Consider the following 17,501-nt stretch of genomic DNA (forward strand, 5'->3'; position numbering starts at 1 on the left):
AGAGGCAGAGACACAAGCAGAGGGAGAAGCAGGCTCCCCACAAGGAGCCTGATGCAGGACTCGATCCCAGGATCCCGGGATCACGACCTGAGTCAAAGGCAGACACTCAATCACTGAACCACCCAGGTGCCCCAGTAAAAGGGTATTTAGAGTAGGGTGCTTGCACATGATCTCTCTTGAGCTCATGTTCAACGCTAATGCGCAGAATGATTCCAGAATTCTATATTGAGGGCCAATAAAATGGGAAGGAGAATAATTTCTACCTTATAATGTATTGATTGAGTTGTTGTCCTTACAACACAAAACTTGCACATAGTGAGCACTTATTAAAGGACAGCTATCATATTATCATCTAATTATGATAATACTGCTATGATATATATAATAATAATACTGTGAAGATTCTTGTAATTCTCCCAATAGGCCTTTAGGAAGAGTGTTTTCATGGTGCTAAGGTTTGGGGTCCTCATGCTCTTGTTCACTGGATTCTTGTTTGCAAGCAGCAAGAGCTTTCCCGCCAAGTCCATGTCCCGATCCTCAGGCTAGAAAGAGCAGGGCCAGAAGCCATAGCAATGGAGGAAATCTCTGGGGAGACTCTTAAACCAACCTTCCCAGCAGCTCCTGGTCATTTCTGGGAAGCACTTCTTCAGGCTCATTCTTGCTGCCAGGCCCTTGAACCTCAATGTAGAAATGCATACAATAACAGGGAGCGTCCAGCCTTCCAGAATTTAAATAGCATTTATGGGACGCCTGGGTGGCTCAGCGGTTGAGAGTCTGCCTTCAGCTCAGGGGGTGTGATCCCGGGATCCAGCAGGGAGCCTGCTTCTTCCTCTGCCTATGTCTCTGCCTCTCTCTCTCTCTGTGTCTCTCATGAATAAATAAATAATACAATCTTTTAAAAAATAGCATTTATGAGTCTTCTGCTTCTCAATTAAAAGCAAAACAAAACCCCCAAATTTCCTGGGCACCAGCACTGAAAATGCCCTCGTCAATTCCACTCAGTCTTCATGTGAAATATTCTCCTCACTTATTCTTGCTTCAATTCTGGATTAAATTAAAAAGAATAATAGAGAATGGAAGACATTAGGCCTCCGTAAATATTTATAGCATGGTGATTAGGGCCACAGGCTACAGCCAATTTTGTGGCTCACCTTTCAGAGCCTGAGTTTCCTAGTATGTAAAATGGGAAATAATGAACCCTGCCTCATAGGGTTGTTATGAAGAAAAAATGAGATAATTATGTATTAATAATAATAATGCTGACAGCTATTGATATTTGTTAAATGCCAAGTACTATGGTATGCCTTTGTGTAGATTATCTTAAGTATTAGACAATATCATACCCAGAGTTCAGCATGTCAATACTTAATAAATGTTAGCAGTTATATAGATAGTGGTCATTATTAATAAAGTAGGAAGAGCCAATCTTCACTGCTGTTGGCAACCTATTTGTACAATCAAGCTGCCTTTCACAAAGCTAGTCTAAATCAGCAGTCACTCCCCTCTCCTTTGTAGGTTCTCTCCTTCTGACCATACCACATCTTCAAAGCACCTTGCTTTGGGGGAGAGATAGCCAGATTCAGTCTTTGGGACACCTGGGTGGACCCTTCAGTGTGGCCTGGCCCCCTGTGATTACTCCTGACATTGAACAGGCTGTTTTTAGCCTCACTGATTTCCCATCTTCAGAATGAGATCAAGACATAGCTACTCGGGGCACCTGGGTGGCTCAGTGGTTAAGCGTCTGCCTTTGGTTCAGGTAGTGATCCCAGGGTCCTGGAATCGAGTCCAACATCAGGCTCCTTGTGGGGACCCTGCTCCTCCCTCTGCCTGTGTCTCTGCCTCTCTCTGTGGGTCTCTCATGAATAAATAAATAAAATCTTAAAAAATATATTGCTACTCAAGAAAATAAAAAAACATACTGCTACTCATTTGTTGTTATTACTTTAGGACTGTGGGGAGAAAGATAATTTGTAAACACAAAGGGTGGTGTTTTTGGTTCAGTCCGCACTTGAGAGGCTGGCATGGGAAGTAAGTGAGGTGAGGAACATGTGCTTAGCTCTGGCTAAGACTCAGGAAACACCTTCCAGAAGTCTGTGTGCTAAATCGAGGGCCTGGTGTAGCACCTGACCATGTCCTGGGTCCTTAAGGAAAAATTTGCTGGCACTAAAGAAACTCATGATTTTAGCTCAGGGACTCTGTGTCTGCTGTACCTCGGGGACCAACTACCACCCATCTCTCCTTCCAACTATCCCAGATCTGGAAACTGGAACTAAATGCTACATGTCATTTGTTTTCCTTTGGAAATTAAAAACTATAACTGGTGCTAAGTTATGCCACACAAGCTTTCATTGTTGGTACTATATTTCCTATTCTTTGTCCTGCCATACCCTCCCCAAGATACTTTTCCCACTGACTGATTATCTGCTAGAATCTTTAAGGCCAAGCTGAAGTTAGGGGAACAAGTTTTCTAAGGTGAGCAGTATTAGGTTTTTGTCTTACCTACATCGTTTGAGCGGCTTCTTTCCATTCATGGACTATATGGATCTTTATCTCCCCCTGCCTTTGTTTCTGTCTCCTAAATGCCCTCTCAATCCTGAAACGCCCATCTCTCAGAGACCACATCTGATAGTCCAAGCTGAATCTGATGCCAGGGTCAAGCCACAGAAAGAGATTTGCAGGTGCGAAACATTGAAAAGAAGCTAAATGCAAAAGAGGTGGAGCTGAGCTCCTAAAAGGACTTCGGAAAGTGCAGTAGACCCCCAGCTAAGGGGATCCCTGGGTGGCTCAGCGGTTTAGAGCCTGCCTTTGGCCCAGGGTGTGATCCTGGAGTCCTGGGACTGAGTCCCACATCAGGCACCCTGCATGGAGCCTGCTTCTCTCTCTGTGTCTCTTGTGAATAAATAAAGAAAATATTAAAAAAGAAAGAAAGAAAGAAAGAAAGAAAGAAAGAAAGAAAGAAAGAAAGAAAGACCCCCAGCTAAAGTATCTTTGAACACCTCAGAACAGCTTCCATTTAATTTTGTTAGTTTGAAGTCTTCCGAAAAATCGACTTTAGAGACAATGACCTAGAGAAGCATTTGAGTTTTTGGCTGGGTATCACTGATCCAAATCAAAAGCCTCCATCCTATTATTTCAGCCACATAAAATGTTGATTTGGCACTGAAATACCCAGCAACTGGAATTCTAAGATAGCAAGACTGCAGCCACCCTGGGTGTGATAAAGACATGGTCTTTGAGAGAAACCAAGATCCCACGTGATAGCACCCTTTGGTATTTAGGAAGGTGAATGATCAGATGGTGGAATGCAATTGCTAATGAGGAGGAGCAAGGAGTGACACAGTAGCCAGTTCAAGAGACAACTCCAAAACTATTCTGCTTCAGTATAGAGTGACATAGGAACAATTTTACTTTCTGAATTGGGCTTGCGAAGGTCAATGTGAAGCTCATTTTCTTTCCCTGAATGCACACTAGCTTGGTTGGCTAAGAAGTAGGACATACTGGCCTACAGGAAAAAGCCAAAAACAAACACAAACAAGCAAACCAAAAACCCCAAATAGTCAGGGATTTCAAACTAGCTATGGATGGTCCACAAATAGGTGGGTCAGCTTATACTTCCTACTGGCTGCCTGGAATCACAGGACAATGGAGGAGGTGTTACCCTCTCCAGATGAGGAAAGCAAGGCCCACAGCGGTGAAGAAACCAACACAAGAGCACACAAATGATGGAGGATAATCTGGGTTCTTGGGAACTGTGTTCTTGCTAGATGGAGTCCTGCCCCTGCAAGTAAATGGTCATCACTACAAATGAACTTCCACAGTACTTTTCAAGACAGGTTGCATGGTATATTATAGAAAGTACACAGAGTTCAGAATCTGAGGACAGGAGATTGGTTTCTTCTCTCTGTCACATCACCTCACTGAGCCTCTCAGCTTCTTCATCTTTAAAATAGGAATTGGGGGTGCCTGGGTGGCCTAGAGCTAAGCCTAGGACTCGGTTTCCACTCAGAGTTATGAGATCTTGCCCCACATTGGGCTCTGCCCTCAGCTTTAGGTTCTCTTCTCCCTTGGGTGGTGCAGTCCGTTAACACTCCAACTCTTGGTTTAGTTCAGGGTTGTGATCTCAGGGTCGTGATCTCAAGGTTGTGAGATCAAGTCCCACCTGGAGCCCCAGATGGAACCCAATGTAGGGCTCCACATTGAGCTCGGAGTCTGCTTGGAATTCTCTGCCACTTCTTGCCACTCTCTCTCTCTCTCAAATAAATCAATAAATCTTAAAAAAAAAAAAAAAAATCCTTGGATGCCTGAGTGGCTCAGGTCATGATCCCAGGGTCCTGAGATCGAGTCCAGATTCGGGATCCCTGCTCTATGGGAGCTTGCTTCTCTCTTTCCCTCTGCCTGCCACTCCCTCTGTTTGCACACTCTTTCTCTCTGTCAAATAAATATATAAATAAACAAACAGATAAGTCTTTAAAAAAATTTTTTTTAATTAAAAAAAATATTCTTTGCCCTCTCGGCACCCTCCCCGCCACACAGACATGCTTACTCTCTAAAATAAATAAATCTTTTTTAAAAATAGGAATTAGGGCACCCCGGGTGGCTCAGCGGTTTAGCGCTGCCTTTGGTCCAGGGCATGATCCTGGAGACATGGGATCGAGTCCCTCGTTGGGCTCCCTGCATGGAGCCTGCTTCTCCCTCTGCCTGTGTCTCTGCCTCTCTCTCTCTTTCTCTGTGTGTTTCTCATGAATGAATAAATAAAATCTTTTTTAAAAAAAGGAATTATTATATATCATGGGGTTGTTATGAGGATAGTCAAATAATGAATGTGAAAGCAGCTTTTAAAAACAGTAAATGCCACCACATTTTTTTTAAAAAAGATTTTATTTATTTACTCATGAGAGACATAGTGAGAGAGGCAGAGACACAGGCAGAGTGAGAGGCAGGCTTCCTGCAGGGAGTCTGATGCAGGACTTGATCCCAGGACCCCAGGATCACAACCTGAGCCAAAGACAGAGCTCAACCACTGAGCCACCCAGGTGCCCTGCCACCATATGTTAAGTAATATTCCAAACAGCACTTGGGTCTCTATAATGACATTTGTCAATTTCTGTCTAGAAATATAATTATTTGCTTATTCCTCCTTGGGCGATACCATGCTCACCCTGAACTATGTACCCAGTTACTCTAGATGGATTGCCTTTCTTACTTTTATCTGTTTCTCTCCAGTCCCTGTCAGAGCACCTCCAATATAGTTACTGCTTGAGCAGTACTTCCTTTTGTTTTGTTTTTTTCCCACAACATTCCATTTATACACAGAACTAAACAGACAAATACAGAGTCACTATTGTGGTTAGAATTTGGCAGCATGGGAAAAGGGAGGAACAGGTGGGGAACTGGGGTGTCTTTAAAAGAATACAGCCCTTCCAAACTGGGGTGCCTGAGAGGAACTTGGTCTGCTTCAACCCAAGAGGAGTCACAAGATCAAAAGTGGTTTGTTTGGGAAGGCCAGAACCGTCAGGGATAGAGGGAGGAGGAAGGACCAGGGGGTGAGGGGGCTGTTTGGCAACTGGGGTGAAGGGATTGCCCTCCCTCTGCTGGGATCCCCCCCAGCCACTCGGGTCTGGCAGGAAGGGGCAGCCTGCAATACCCATGGGCAGGTCTGGGGCTGCCAGATGCTCCAGGCAGGGGCTGGAGGGGGCTCACAAAGGCTTGCCCTCCAGGGACATGACAGCACTGCCCCCCCCAGTTTCTCTGCCAGGGTGCAGCGGTCCTTCATCTCTTCGTAGCAGTTTGCTTGTAATTCATGCTTGATCCCGGTCAGCTTTTTCTTGATGGCATCCTTGGAGCTGGCATAAATCATTTTGCTCTTAAGGGGTGCAGACTCAGGTGCCCAGAAGATAAACACCAGGCCCTCCTTCTTGCTCTCCTTGGTCTCATAGGTTGCGTCATAGAGGGCATAGCAGTCCTTGTCTGGTAGCATCTTGACAAGGGTGGCGTAGGGGTGGTCTACAGTCTGGCCCACATCACCTACCAGGATCTCCTTGCCCTCCTCGAGGATGATGTTCTTGTCCTCGCCCAGGCAGAGAAGTACTGCCTTCTTGCGCTTCTTCACCTTCTCTGGTGTTGGGAACTTATACACCTTCATGTCATTGAACACTTTGATGACACCGTTGGAACCTCCATGCCAGAGGCCATGCTTCCGGAAGCAAAGGGAGATAGCAAAAAGGGTCAGAGGAGAGGAGAGCCCCTGCGGCTGCTGCCCAGATCCGACTGAATCTGCAGCAGTACTTCTTGAAGCGGATCAGTTAATGGTAAACTACTATTGTCTTGGACAAACTTCCTTTTTTCCACCACTGTTGTACTGAGAAAACTACAAGTGACTCAACTTTTTTTTTTCTGAAGAGAATAAGAGGCACAATGTGTGGTTACCAAAGATTTGACATTTTCATGTGCCCTCTTAACTAGTTCATTTTTGTATAAATGTGAGGAATACAGTTTCAGATGTAAGAAATGTCACACACTGGGAGCAAGGTTTATGAAATCGATTTAATGCCAGTAAGGGTGAAGTAATAGAAAAAGAGAATAGGCCTATGAATTGTTAAGTCCACATTGGTGTGCTTGTGGTCCCTTCTAGGATTTCCTGGAGCCCTATAGACTGTTATGCACCACCCACATATGCATATATAAAAATATACCATCTATAAATAGCTACCTGCCTTTTCAGTGAAATTAAAGATGAGAGAGTTAGAAGAGAATTTCCCAGTGTGATTACAGGGCTCAAACCTACAGCTGCTACACTCCTGTAGTTCTACCAAGAGAATTTCTAGTATCACTACTTTTTATTAAGCACACTTAAAAAAAAATCTTTAATGGCAAATGTCATCCACAGGACATTTATTTATTTATTGCCAGGATTTCTCACATACCTACTCAAAAAGATTCGGTGTTGCGTATGGTTATTGTGTAAATAATTTTATCAACTACAGAAAATTTTCACAAGTGTTTCTGCTCCTTATCTAGGGATTAACACCAAACTGCTGCCAATGTTTTTCTTAAACCCTACACATGCCCTTTCATGAACAGTCTCCCTCACATATTTTCTGCTAAGATGTGTCTCTTTAAAAATCTGCGAGCTTCTAAAATTCTTAGGTAAGAATCAACTGTGCAAGGGCGCACCCCAACGTGAAAGGAATTAGACTGAACACTTTTATCTTTGCTTACAAAAAAGCAGGTAGTAATTTATTCATACAGTCTTTGTTCCCTCACTGAAGACCAAGGCTCTTCAATCTTTGAGCACCCTGAAGAACGAGGCAGCTCCGACAAGAGGGGGGACACATTTATAGGAGCAGTCACACAGCTCTCCCCACACAAGGGTCTAAGTGCCTTTAGCAGTTAATTTGTGAGCAAAAAACCCCATCGGGAGCCTTCGACCTACTCTAAAAGCAAACATTCTTAACAGGCGGTATTAGTGTGGTGTTAAAAGAGGCATGCTTTAACCTAAAAGGTGTCACTTTATGAGCAAAAACTGGATAAACCTAAAGAGCCTTTAAGTCGCTATTTTTTTCCTTCCTTGATGCCAAAATCTTCACAGGTTAAGATGACCTCACAGCCATTGTGATGTTCAAAACCCAGGAGGATCTTAAAAGATGCTCTGCACAGAGTGCAGCGGCGTGGCTTCCTCCTCCTGGTGAGGACTGTCACTGGTTTTCCTTCTGTGTGTTTGTAAAACACACCAGCCATGTGAGCAAGCCTGTTAATTAAAACAAAAACAGAACTGTTTCTGTTGAGCTTTAGAAGTACAGAAGCTTAGAGCTGAAGCAGGGAAGGAGAAACAGCAGCGTCCAGTCTGCTGCTGGGTCTTGATGGCTGCCCAAGAATGAAGCAACTGTTAGGAAAAGCCAGGAAATAGGCACCTGAATTAAAGCAGAGAAACGAGTAGGGAAGAAAAAAAAAAAAAAAAAAAAAAAGGCAAGCGAGTGAGGCTTGGAATTGGAAGTATTTAGAATGCCTTTATCGTTTCCCTGAGGGACTGTTTAATATCAAAGTGGCTGGATAGGAAGGCTTCTCAGTCTAATCTGATTCCAAAGTTAGCCTCTCCGAAAAGAGAAAAGAATAGCTTCAGTGGCTTGAGGCCATCCTGGGGTCAGGCTGGAGTCTATTCCTGCCGGAGCTGCTGAGTCACTGCCACCTCGGGGAATCACTTGACCTCTGGTTCAGTTGACCTAGAAGGTAGAGTGAAGCCTACAGCTGAGAAGGCTCCATCCCAAAGGCCTTTGCTATTAACTGGAACCCTCTACTGCCTTTCCAGCCACAAGAACCGAAAGGATTTAAGAATTAACAAATTAGGTAAGGTGCATTGGAATACAAAAACAATTAAAAAAAGAAACATACACAGACAAACAAAATATACTCACTGAATTCTTCCCACAGAAAACATCACCAGAAAAGCAGACCGAAAATATCTTCCAGTCCTCTTTCAAATATGGTCTGCATCTTTGAAGAGTGGTAAAAACATGGATCGGATAAGCACTTCTCTTAACGAGATGCCTATCCTATACCTTCCATAAGTTATTCAAAGCAGGATACGAAAAGGCTTAGGGATGTGTGGAAAGGTAGTGTGGTGGTAGGCAGGAAGCAGCAACAGAAAAAAAAAAATTAAAGGACAGATAAGGCATTCATTACACTGTATTTTAAAGGGCAAGGAGAAGACTTCAAATATAGAACATCTACATGAGGGACAGAGCCAATGGTATCCCTCTATACCTTTTCATAACATAGAGTTCTGTTCTTTGGCTTAAAGATATATATGAATTATAAACTAAATAAACATTCACTTTGTATTAAAAAAATTTATTTTGTGATCTGTACATGTGATAAAGTGGGGCTTTCTTGTAGACTTTTAAAGGCAAAACAAAACAAAAATCCAAAGTAAAAATGTATAAATACAATATATATTTTTCTTACAAAAATGGGAGATTTACAAAATATACATACTGCACTTGTCTCTATTTTACAAATTTCACATGCAAGAGATACAACACAAAAGATGCCAAAAACTGTGTAGTGGATGTTTCAAATCTGACAAATGAGACTCATTTTGGAGGTTTAGGAAATACAAGGTTCGATGTTAACTTTAATATAAAAAGCAGCTCCACTCAACTGAACATTACATATATAAAGTAACGTGTACTCCTGACAGTACCCTCTATGGTTTAAAAACTGTTTAAAACAGCATTTAAAAATTGTTTTGAGAAATATAATAGTGTTGCAAGATTGGAGGGTGGTGTCAGAGGTGGAATAAAGGTTACCTCCCATGATTCTCTGCTCAGCTTTAGAGCATTATGCAAAAGAATCAGTTCTATTATAGAAAAAAAAAGTACATGATTTAAGATTAATAAATTTAAGTCATGCAGCACATTTCAAAGAACTCCAGAATTACTTTGAAGTTTACCTTCTTTTAATGACTTTCCTTAAAAATGGGACCCACGGTTTGAACTGTCCCCTTCATTCACTGCCATTTCTGCAGGTCACCTCCCCACCCAGCCACACAAAGACAGGGTCAGCATACACATGATGTTTTATAAACGGATTTATGGAACTAAGAAAACAGGACAAAATGGTTCTTTACTTTTTAAAAAAATTTAACTTCTTTATTATGGAGGCTGAGGGCATTATGCTTTTCCTTTTATCTTGAAGGATTCAAATCAGAAGAAAATAGAAAACCTAAAGGCAGGTTTATAGGAAGAAAAAAATAATAATAAAGGGAGAGATTTCCCTGAACATCTGAACAGAGCCTGTAGATAGGATTGTGTGTTCTGAGTTAAATTTATTTAAAACAAACACAACAAAACCCCCTGCATTTCCTTTAGCCAAGTCAGAACCTCTGACTGACTGGGGTATACGTGGGAAGCACGGTGCCGTTTACTTTTCCTTAAAAAGGAATGTTTATCTCAGCCAAATTAACATCCAAAGGGAAACCTCTGACTTGTGCTACTTTGCCTATAAAAGTTGCTGTCTTCACAGTTATGCCTTTCCACAGGGGAGACACTTTTGTTTCCTCTTTTGTCTCTTACAACAAAGACAAGGGGGAAAATGCACTCCTGTTTTGAAAAGCAACAAGTCATCATTTCTTTTCAGGGTATTAAACCAAATAAAATACCTTCTTCCTTCTGCCTTCCTCAGAAAATAAAAAAGCAGAAATACCTACTACTCATCTCCTTTGCCTCAACTCTAAATGTTTATCTTCATTTCTTTCGCATCCTCACATTAGGATTCTAGGAGGCGGGCCTCCCAAGACCTCCAAATGCTTATTTTACAAGACTTGAAAGGAGTAGGAGAGGAAAAACAGGCGGGAGGGGCCAGGGGAGGAGAGACTGTAATGTCTGACCCTGGAAATTAACCCATCTGGGCTCCAGTTTGGCCCCAGTGAAAAGAGATTATGGTTTGACCACCGCTTGACAAGGACACCGCAGGGAGTCCTCCCTTTTCCCAACAAAGCCGCCGCCGCAGACAGAGCTGTACCTTTCACCCGGGCCTCACGGGAGTGAGGACAGGCCACTTGTCTTGCAGCAGGGGAATCGCTCAGTCTCAGTTCAGCCCCGGGGCCAGGAAGAACTCAGAGCCATCTCTGCTGGGCTCAATCTCGACAGGCCCAGGTTGGCCCCGCACCGGGCGTGATTATTAACATCAGCCTTACCATCATCACCATCATCATCATCATCCTCTTTCTGCAAGTCTTTGCCATAAGTCTTTTCATCCAAACCGTCTTTCCACCCAGGCCTCCTTTTCCAAACCCACTCCTCGCCCCAAATCTACAACTATCATCTCTCTTCCAGGTCACTTCTCATTGGAAGGGGGCGGGGGGTGTGCAGGTTCCAGAACCCCACCCCCCTCAACAGTTCTCTCCTTCCCGCGTCTCTCCCCCTGCTTGGGGATGGGGGAAGGGAGGGTGGGGGAGGGGCCGGGGCTCATACCGCAGTCTCCCCCTTGCTGCTGTGGCTGAGTCTGTGGTAGAAGCGGCGCCAAGACTGCAGAGTCTTGCCGGACCAGATCCAGAAGCCGGTGGTGATGCCCACGATCATGGTCATCAGGTACTTGATCATGAAGACAGTGAAGTCGGGGCTCATGGGCGGGAAATGGCCAGGCGGGCAGGGCACCGCGTAGCTCTTGCACGTCTGCAGGAGCCAGGTGCGCTCCCAGTGTTCGCGGAAGGCCTGCTCGTAGAAGTAGCAGGCCAGGACGATGGTGGCTGGCACCGTGTAGAGCACGCTGAAGACGCCGATGCGCACCATGAGCTTCTCCAGCTTCTCGGTCTTGGTTCCGTCGTGCTTCATGATGGTGCGGATACGGAAGAGGGACACGAAGCCGGCCAGCAGGAAGGACGTGCCAATGAAGAGGTAGACAAACAGGGGCGCCAGCACGAAGCCCCGCAGCGCATCCACGCTGGACAGGCCCACGTAGCACACCCCGCTGAGCAAGTCCCCGTCCACCTGGCCCATGGCCAGGATGGTGATGGTCTTGACAGCGGGCACAGCCCACGCGGCCAGGTGGAAGTACTGCGAGTTGGCTTCGATGGCCTCATGGCCCCACTTCATGCCGGCTGCCAGGAACCAGGTGAGCGACAGGATGACCCACCAGATGGAGCTGGCCATGCCGAAGAAGTACAGCACCATGAAGAGGATAGTGCAGCCCTCCTTCTTGGTGCCCTGCGCCACCGTGCGGTAGCCGTCGTCTGAGAAGCGCTCCACGCACACGGCGCGGTCCTCCAGCAGGAAGCCGGCCACGTGCGCCACGGCCACCATGAAGTAGCAGCCCGACAGAAAGATGATGGGCCGCTCGGGGTAGCTGAAGCGCCGCATGTCCACCAAGTAGGTGAGCACCGTGAAGAGCGTCGAGGCGCAGCACAGCACCGACCACACGCCCACCCAGAGACGGGCAAAGCGCCTCTCCTCCTCCTTAAAGTACATCAGGCCGTTGGCTCGGCCCGGCTCGCACGGGGCGCCGCAGTCGCGCTCGCCCAGGAAGCGGTAGCCCAGGTAGGGGGGCACCTTGAGCTGGCGGGGGCACGAGAAAGGGAAGGCAGCGCGGCCCCTGCCGTCAGCTGCCCCCGGGGGCAGGGCGGTGAAGGGCAGGTCCGGCATGTAGGGCGCAGTGGGGTAGGCCGTGGGGCCGCCGCCCGCGCCCCCCGAGCCGTCGGACGTGTTCTGGCCCACGCAGATCTCGCCGGCGCCGTGCACGGGGAAGTTCTCACAGCGCAGCCGCTCGGGCCACTGAAAGCCGAACTTGTTCATGAGCGCCTCGCAGCCCTGGCGGGCACGCTCGCACAGGGAGCGGCACGGCGGGATGGCCTGGTCCAGCACGGTGCACACGGGCGCGTACATGGAGCACAGGAAGAAGCGCAGCTCGGGAGAACACTGCACCTTCACCAGCGGGTAGAACTGGTGCACCTCGAGGCCCGCGTCCTCCTGGTTCGTGTGGCCCAGCAGGTTGGGCAGGATGGTCTGGTTGTAGGCAATGTCCGTGCACAGCGGGATGGAGATGGGCTGGCAGAAGCCGTGGTCCGGCACCGAGATGCCCTTCTCGCCGTGGTACGGCTGCGCCCCGGCGCCGGCGGGCAGCGCGCCCAGCAGCGCAAGCGCCAGGGTGCACAGGCCCAGGGGCGAGCGCGCCGCGGCCGCGCCGGGGCCCCGCATCGCCGGCCACGGGTGCGGCGGCGCTCTCAGCCCGAGCAGCGCGACGACGCGGCCGCGAGAGGCTTGGATCCGGGGAGGCGCGGCCGCGCCCGGCGCATGAGAGTCCTCCCGGCGCCGCGGCCGGGGCGTGGGCGGCGCGGAGCTCAGGGCGCTGCAGCCCGGGTGCCCGCGCCGCGGGGGCGCCGCCGCCGTCTCCGCCCAGCAGCTGGGCGGCCGCCGGGAGCCCCGGACTCGTCGGCCCGGGCCGGGGGCGCGGACGGGGGCCGCCGCCTTCTCCCGCGGCGACGTAACGGTGCGGCGTTCTCCGCGGCGAGGAGCAACAAGCGTCTCGGGTTCCCCTTCAAAGTTTGCCCAAAGTCGGCCGGCCCACAGCGCACGGCTCCGCACGCGCCCCCCGCGCCGAGTCCGGCCCCCGGCGGGCGAGAGCCGGCGCCGCCGCCCGCGAGCCGAGGCGGCCGCCGAGGCGGTGCTGCTCCGCCTCCTCGCCTCGAGGCTCTGCTCGCCGCCGCCGCCGCCGCCGCCGCCTTTCCGACTCCCCCGCTCCTTCTCCAGCCCCGAGAGCTCGGCCCCCAAGTTTCTGCCAAGCGGGCGATCCTCGCTCCGAGTCCGATCGGCGCTTTGCAGCCAAGAGCTCAGCGAGTTCGTTTTGGAAATCCAGTCGCACTGCGTCCGAAGCCGCGAGGGCCCGCTGCCCGCGGCCTGGGCCTGGCCTCTCCAGCCTCGCGAAGCCCCGGCCCGAGTGTCCCGGCGCCCGCCCGCCCGCCGCCGCCGCCGCCGCCGCCCGCCGGGAGGGAGCGCAGAGTAACGCCTCGGAGTCGCGCAACTCGCCAGAAGAAGCGTCGGGCTCGCGGGGCTCCGGGCCGCCCCGCCCCCTCCCCTCCCCCCATTCACAAACCACGCCGGGGGCGGGCCCTCGGGCTCCAGGGCGGCCCAATGGCAGCCTTTGTTTTCCGTGTGGCGGCCTCCGGATTGGGTGGAAGTCTGGAGGGCGGGGCGAGGGAGGCCCGGGGGGCGGAGCCTGCAGCGCTCTGGGCGGATTCCTGAGGGGAGGGGCAGGGGGCCGGGACGGAAAAGTTCAGAAAAACTTTTACGGTGAATTCGCTCGAGGGGTGGGGGGTGGGGGGTAAAACGCACCAGAAAGGGAATTGGCTTATAAAGATGTGTTCCTCTTCCGGCTCCGCTGAAACGCTCGTCTCGAGCTGGAGGGCGCGGCGAGGGAGGCTTTCCTGGGAGCCGCTGGGAACCGCGCAGAGGGACGTGACCCGGGGTCACTCAGGGTGGCCCTGCCCGGGCCCGCAGCGCTGGGATTGGCAGGGCGCTTTGGGGGCAGCTGGACCCTAAGTGCGGGCTTCGGCACCGAGCGAGAAGGGTGCGCCTCCCAGGTCGCCCTTTTCTCCCCAGACCCAAACAGACCACGTGAGGCCACAGTCCCTCGCACCCCCCTCTCCCGGCAGCAGGAGGGAGGAGGGGCCCCGCGTCCCAGAGACGGGAGTCGGGAGGAGGGGGCCGACTTAAGGCGGGAGGAAGTGCAGACCCCTCCGAGGGGGCTCGGGGACCCCGGGGCCCCCCGGCCGCCCCGCCCGCGCGCGCGGCCGGGAGCCTAGCAGTCTGCTGTGGCTTTTGAGCCGTTCCAGGAAAACTAGGGGTTGGCGGGGGGACGCGGGGAGGGATGATTTTAAAGTACCTGAGACCGAACGCCCGGGCACACGGGACGGCTTGCAGCGCGCCTTGGACTGCGGAGCTTTCCCTGGATCTCGGGCGCGTGGCCACCCGGGGTCCCCTCTGCGCTGCAGCCGCAGCGACCTGATCCTGTAGTTGAGACGCGCGGAGAGGAGTTTAAATGCGTGTAAGAAACCAGGGCACTTGCTAATTAAGGAGTTTTCAGAACACAAAGAGAGGTTACCCGTGTGCTCCAGTGGCGTTTTCTGACGGGCTAGCGGTCTTTTGTTCCCGGTCAAATCTTCCGTCTTGCTCGCGGCACTGGGTGCTCCCGTGAGCTCCCCGGTTACTCCGGACGAGGTCAGAATTCACCGGGGGGGAGGGGGGGGCTCTCCCCTCTCTCCGGGAAGCAGGGAGTATCGCGAATTCCCATGCAGGAAAGTGACAGTCTGAGAAAGGCTAAATCTGTCTCTCACTGTCTCTGATACACACATGCGCACATGCACACGCGCACGTGCACACGCACATGCACACACACATGCACACCCAATACTATGCTTAAGAAAACGTTACTCCTGGCTGAGCCCTTCCTTCTGCCAGCCTCAGTTCCAGGCGCTGGTCCCTGTGAGATTTCTGATCAGGTTGCGTGTTTGTAAAAGTTACTGCTTTTGCTGACTCGGGTGAGCTGCTTTTCCAGCAAGAAAAAACAGGTTCTGAAATGTAAGACAATTCATTGGGTTCCCTTCCATTGGAGACTTTGGCTTCCTCTGTTTTTCTTTATTTTCTATTACTGAAGTTTACCGAGCATCTTACCTACCACTTCACAGTTCTTTGTCCTTTCCCACTCTTGTTAATGGATCTGGAGAGCGGAATCATTTGGGCCAAGGTAGGGTGTCAGACAGCTCACATTCTCCATCCGCTGCTCAACAGGAATCCCCCCCCCCTTTTTTTTTCTTCCCGAGCATCAGTTTCCCCCCTCACACCCAGGATCTTATTTGTTTTCTTTTGGGTTATCTGCCCCAAGTTAATACAAAGGATTAATGACATTTACTTTAAAAATATTTTATTCCTTCCCTATATATATTTAAAGGCTTCTCTTTTTCTTTCTAAATTATTATTCTTACTACCTAACATTGGGGAGCATTGATACTGCCTTGAAAGATGTTGTTTAAAGACAATGCTGCTGCTTTGCTTTGTCATTTAAAGTGTGTGTGGTAGGGGGTTGGAAATCCTTTTTTCTCTCTGTGAGCTTCTGGATATCCTCCTTTTCTAAATCAAATTTTCATGCTTATTCATCAGGCCACTGATCTAAGTCATCTTTGCTTATTGAGGGAGAAATTGCAAGCACTGTCATCAAATAAAATGAAAACCGACAGGATAAAATACTCTGTTTCAAATACAGCTAAAACCAGTTTAGTTGATGAGCTTTTACTCCCCATATTATAGCCCCAGACAGCTCCCTGATGATAGGTAATAGGGATAATTAAAAAGAAAAAAGGAGAACCCTTTAAGAAAATACAAGAGATGAATGAAATAAAAAAAAAAATAGTCTACAGTCTACAAAAGATGCAGAAAACCTATCCCAGATGGAAAGTATCACCGATGTGAATCCTGAGTCCTAGAGCACTGTAAGCAGACAAGTGCAAAAAGCATAAAAGCAAAGACTAATTTTTGGAGTGTTTTGTTTTCTAAAGTGATTTTTAAAAACCCACTCAAAAATTATTCTGAAAAACAAGAATTCGCTGTTTGTGAGAGGGGTGTGGTAGCCTTCTGTGCCTTGCCCAATACAGAATTCTATGATTTCAAGGAGCTAAGTAATAAAAGGAAGTAGATCAGAAAAGCAAGTTCACAATGTAGGGGGCTAAATAGCCTATCTTAGACTCTATGATAAATGTAGTAATGTTGGTTCACATTCTGTCCAGGATCAATTTAATTTTCTTTTCCAAGCAATTCTTTCCACACCCAACTCCCAAAGCCACTAACTGGTATCTTCTTTGGAGAGCTAAGGGTGGAAAATTTTGTAACTGTCTGCTGCAAAACTTCCAATTGTCCCTGCCCTTTAAAACAACAAAGGCTTTTATTTCTTCACATCATAGTCATATGGTCTCATAGAAAAGTGATGGTATTCATTGGCTCCAGTTATGTAAATGCTACTTATTTTGGCCAAGTCCCAGGTTTATCTAGTTGAATTACATTCTGATGTCAGGCCAGATTTGAAAATGGCCACCTTCGTGGTACCACAACCCTGTGGTTGTAGTGAAACTCCAGCTGCAAGAATTACTCATGTGAGACCAGAAAGGGCAGCTTTTAACATATACTTCCTTTTTGGCCTCTCTTTTACCAATTTTTGACTTTATAACATTAAGGACTTGGAATTTCAAGTTGCCAAGTTGCCATTGAGTTCCTTTCATTTTAGTTTGGGGTGTTGGATCATTCCCAGAATGGGAACATTGTTATCCCTAAGCGGACTTCCAACTGTAATGAAAGTTAGAGATGTTTAGATTGAATAAGAGGGCAGCCGTGCTGAAGTCCTGATAGGTGTGCTAGGCCCCACCCAGTAGAGGTAATTTATATCGTTCAATCTGTTTGATCATTTTTCTTGATGCTTGAGGGTCGCATTAGTTATCTATGTTGTATAACAAATTACCCCCCAAATTTAGCAGCTTAAAACAACAGATGTTTAATATTTCACAGTTTCTGTACGTTGGGAATCAGGATGGGCTTAGCTACATCCCCTGGCTTGGGGTTGCTCAGCAAACCGTGACCAGGGTATTGGTTGGGGCTGCAGTTATCTCAGAGTTTGAGTGGAGGAGGATCCACTTCCAAACTCACTCATGTGGCTATTGGCAGGTCTCACAGTATCTGTTTTCAAGGTCATCACATGGCTGTTGGCAGGCCTCAGGTTCTCACTAGCTGTTGGCCAAAGATGTCAGTTCCTTGCCTTGTGGGCCTCTCCTAAGGCCACTTATAACACGGCACCTTGCTCCCCAAGAGCAAATGCTGAGAGAGAGAGACAGAAAACACAGAAGACGGCAATCAAGTCACAGTCTTCGTGTAATCTTGGAAGTGACATCCGGTCATTTTTGCCATATTCTATTCATTAGAAGCGATTCACTAGGTCTACCCACACTCAAGGAGTAGCAGGGATTACTC

At 48.6% G+C, this 17,501-nt stretch overlaps 1 protein-coding gene, 1 long non-coding RNA gene and 1 pseudogene across 3 annotated transcripts in view; 1 reads left to right on the forward strand and 2 right to left on the reverse strand.

The window, feature by feature from the left end:
* Positions 1-17,501, forward strand: part of LOC140625452 (uncharacterized) — a 172,917-nt gene that overhangs the window by 78,968 nt on the left and 76,448 nt on the right. The window lies entirely within an intron of this gene.
* LOC140625450 (cofilin-1 pseudogene) lies at positions 5,682-6,207 on the reverse strand (annotated as a pseudogene).
* On the reverse strand, positions 6,849-12,704 carry FZD7 (frizzled class receptor 7). The gene is made up of 2 exons (XM_072812724.1): positions 10,971-12,704; positions 6,849-7,747 (listed from the first exon to the last, which is right to left on the reverse strand). Exons 1-2 carry the CDS (start codon positions 12,687-12,689, stop codon positions 7,637-7,639), a joined length of 1,830 nt encoding a protein of 609 aa, XP_072668825.1. The 5' UTR covers positions 12,690-12,704; the 3' UTR covers positions 6,849-7,636.

The sequence above is a fragment of the Canis lupus genome, chromosome 36 (assembly GCF_048164855.1).
Source record: "Canis lupus baileyi chromosome 36, mCanLup2.hap1, whole genome shotgun sequence".
NCBI classification, from domain to species: domain Eukaryota; kingdom Metazoa; phylum Chordata; class Mammalia; order Carnivora; family Canidae; genus Canis; species Canis lupus.

Bases quoted from the DNA above. Each gene is read 5' to 3' on its own strand.
- FZD7 (XM_072812724.1), bottom strand. From the start codon at position 12,689: ATGCGGGGCCCCGGCGCGGCCGCGGCGCGCTCGCCCCTGGGCCTGTGC. The intron at 7,748-10,970 runs GTATGAGCCCCG...TTTAATTAACAG, and splicing joins GCAGCAAGGGGGAGACTGCG to GCTTGCTCACATGGCTGGTG.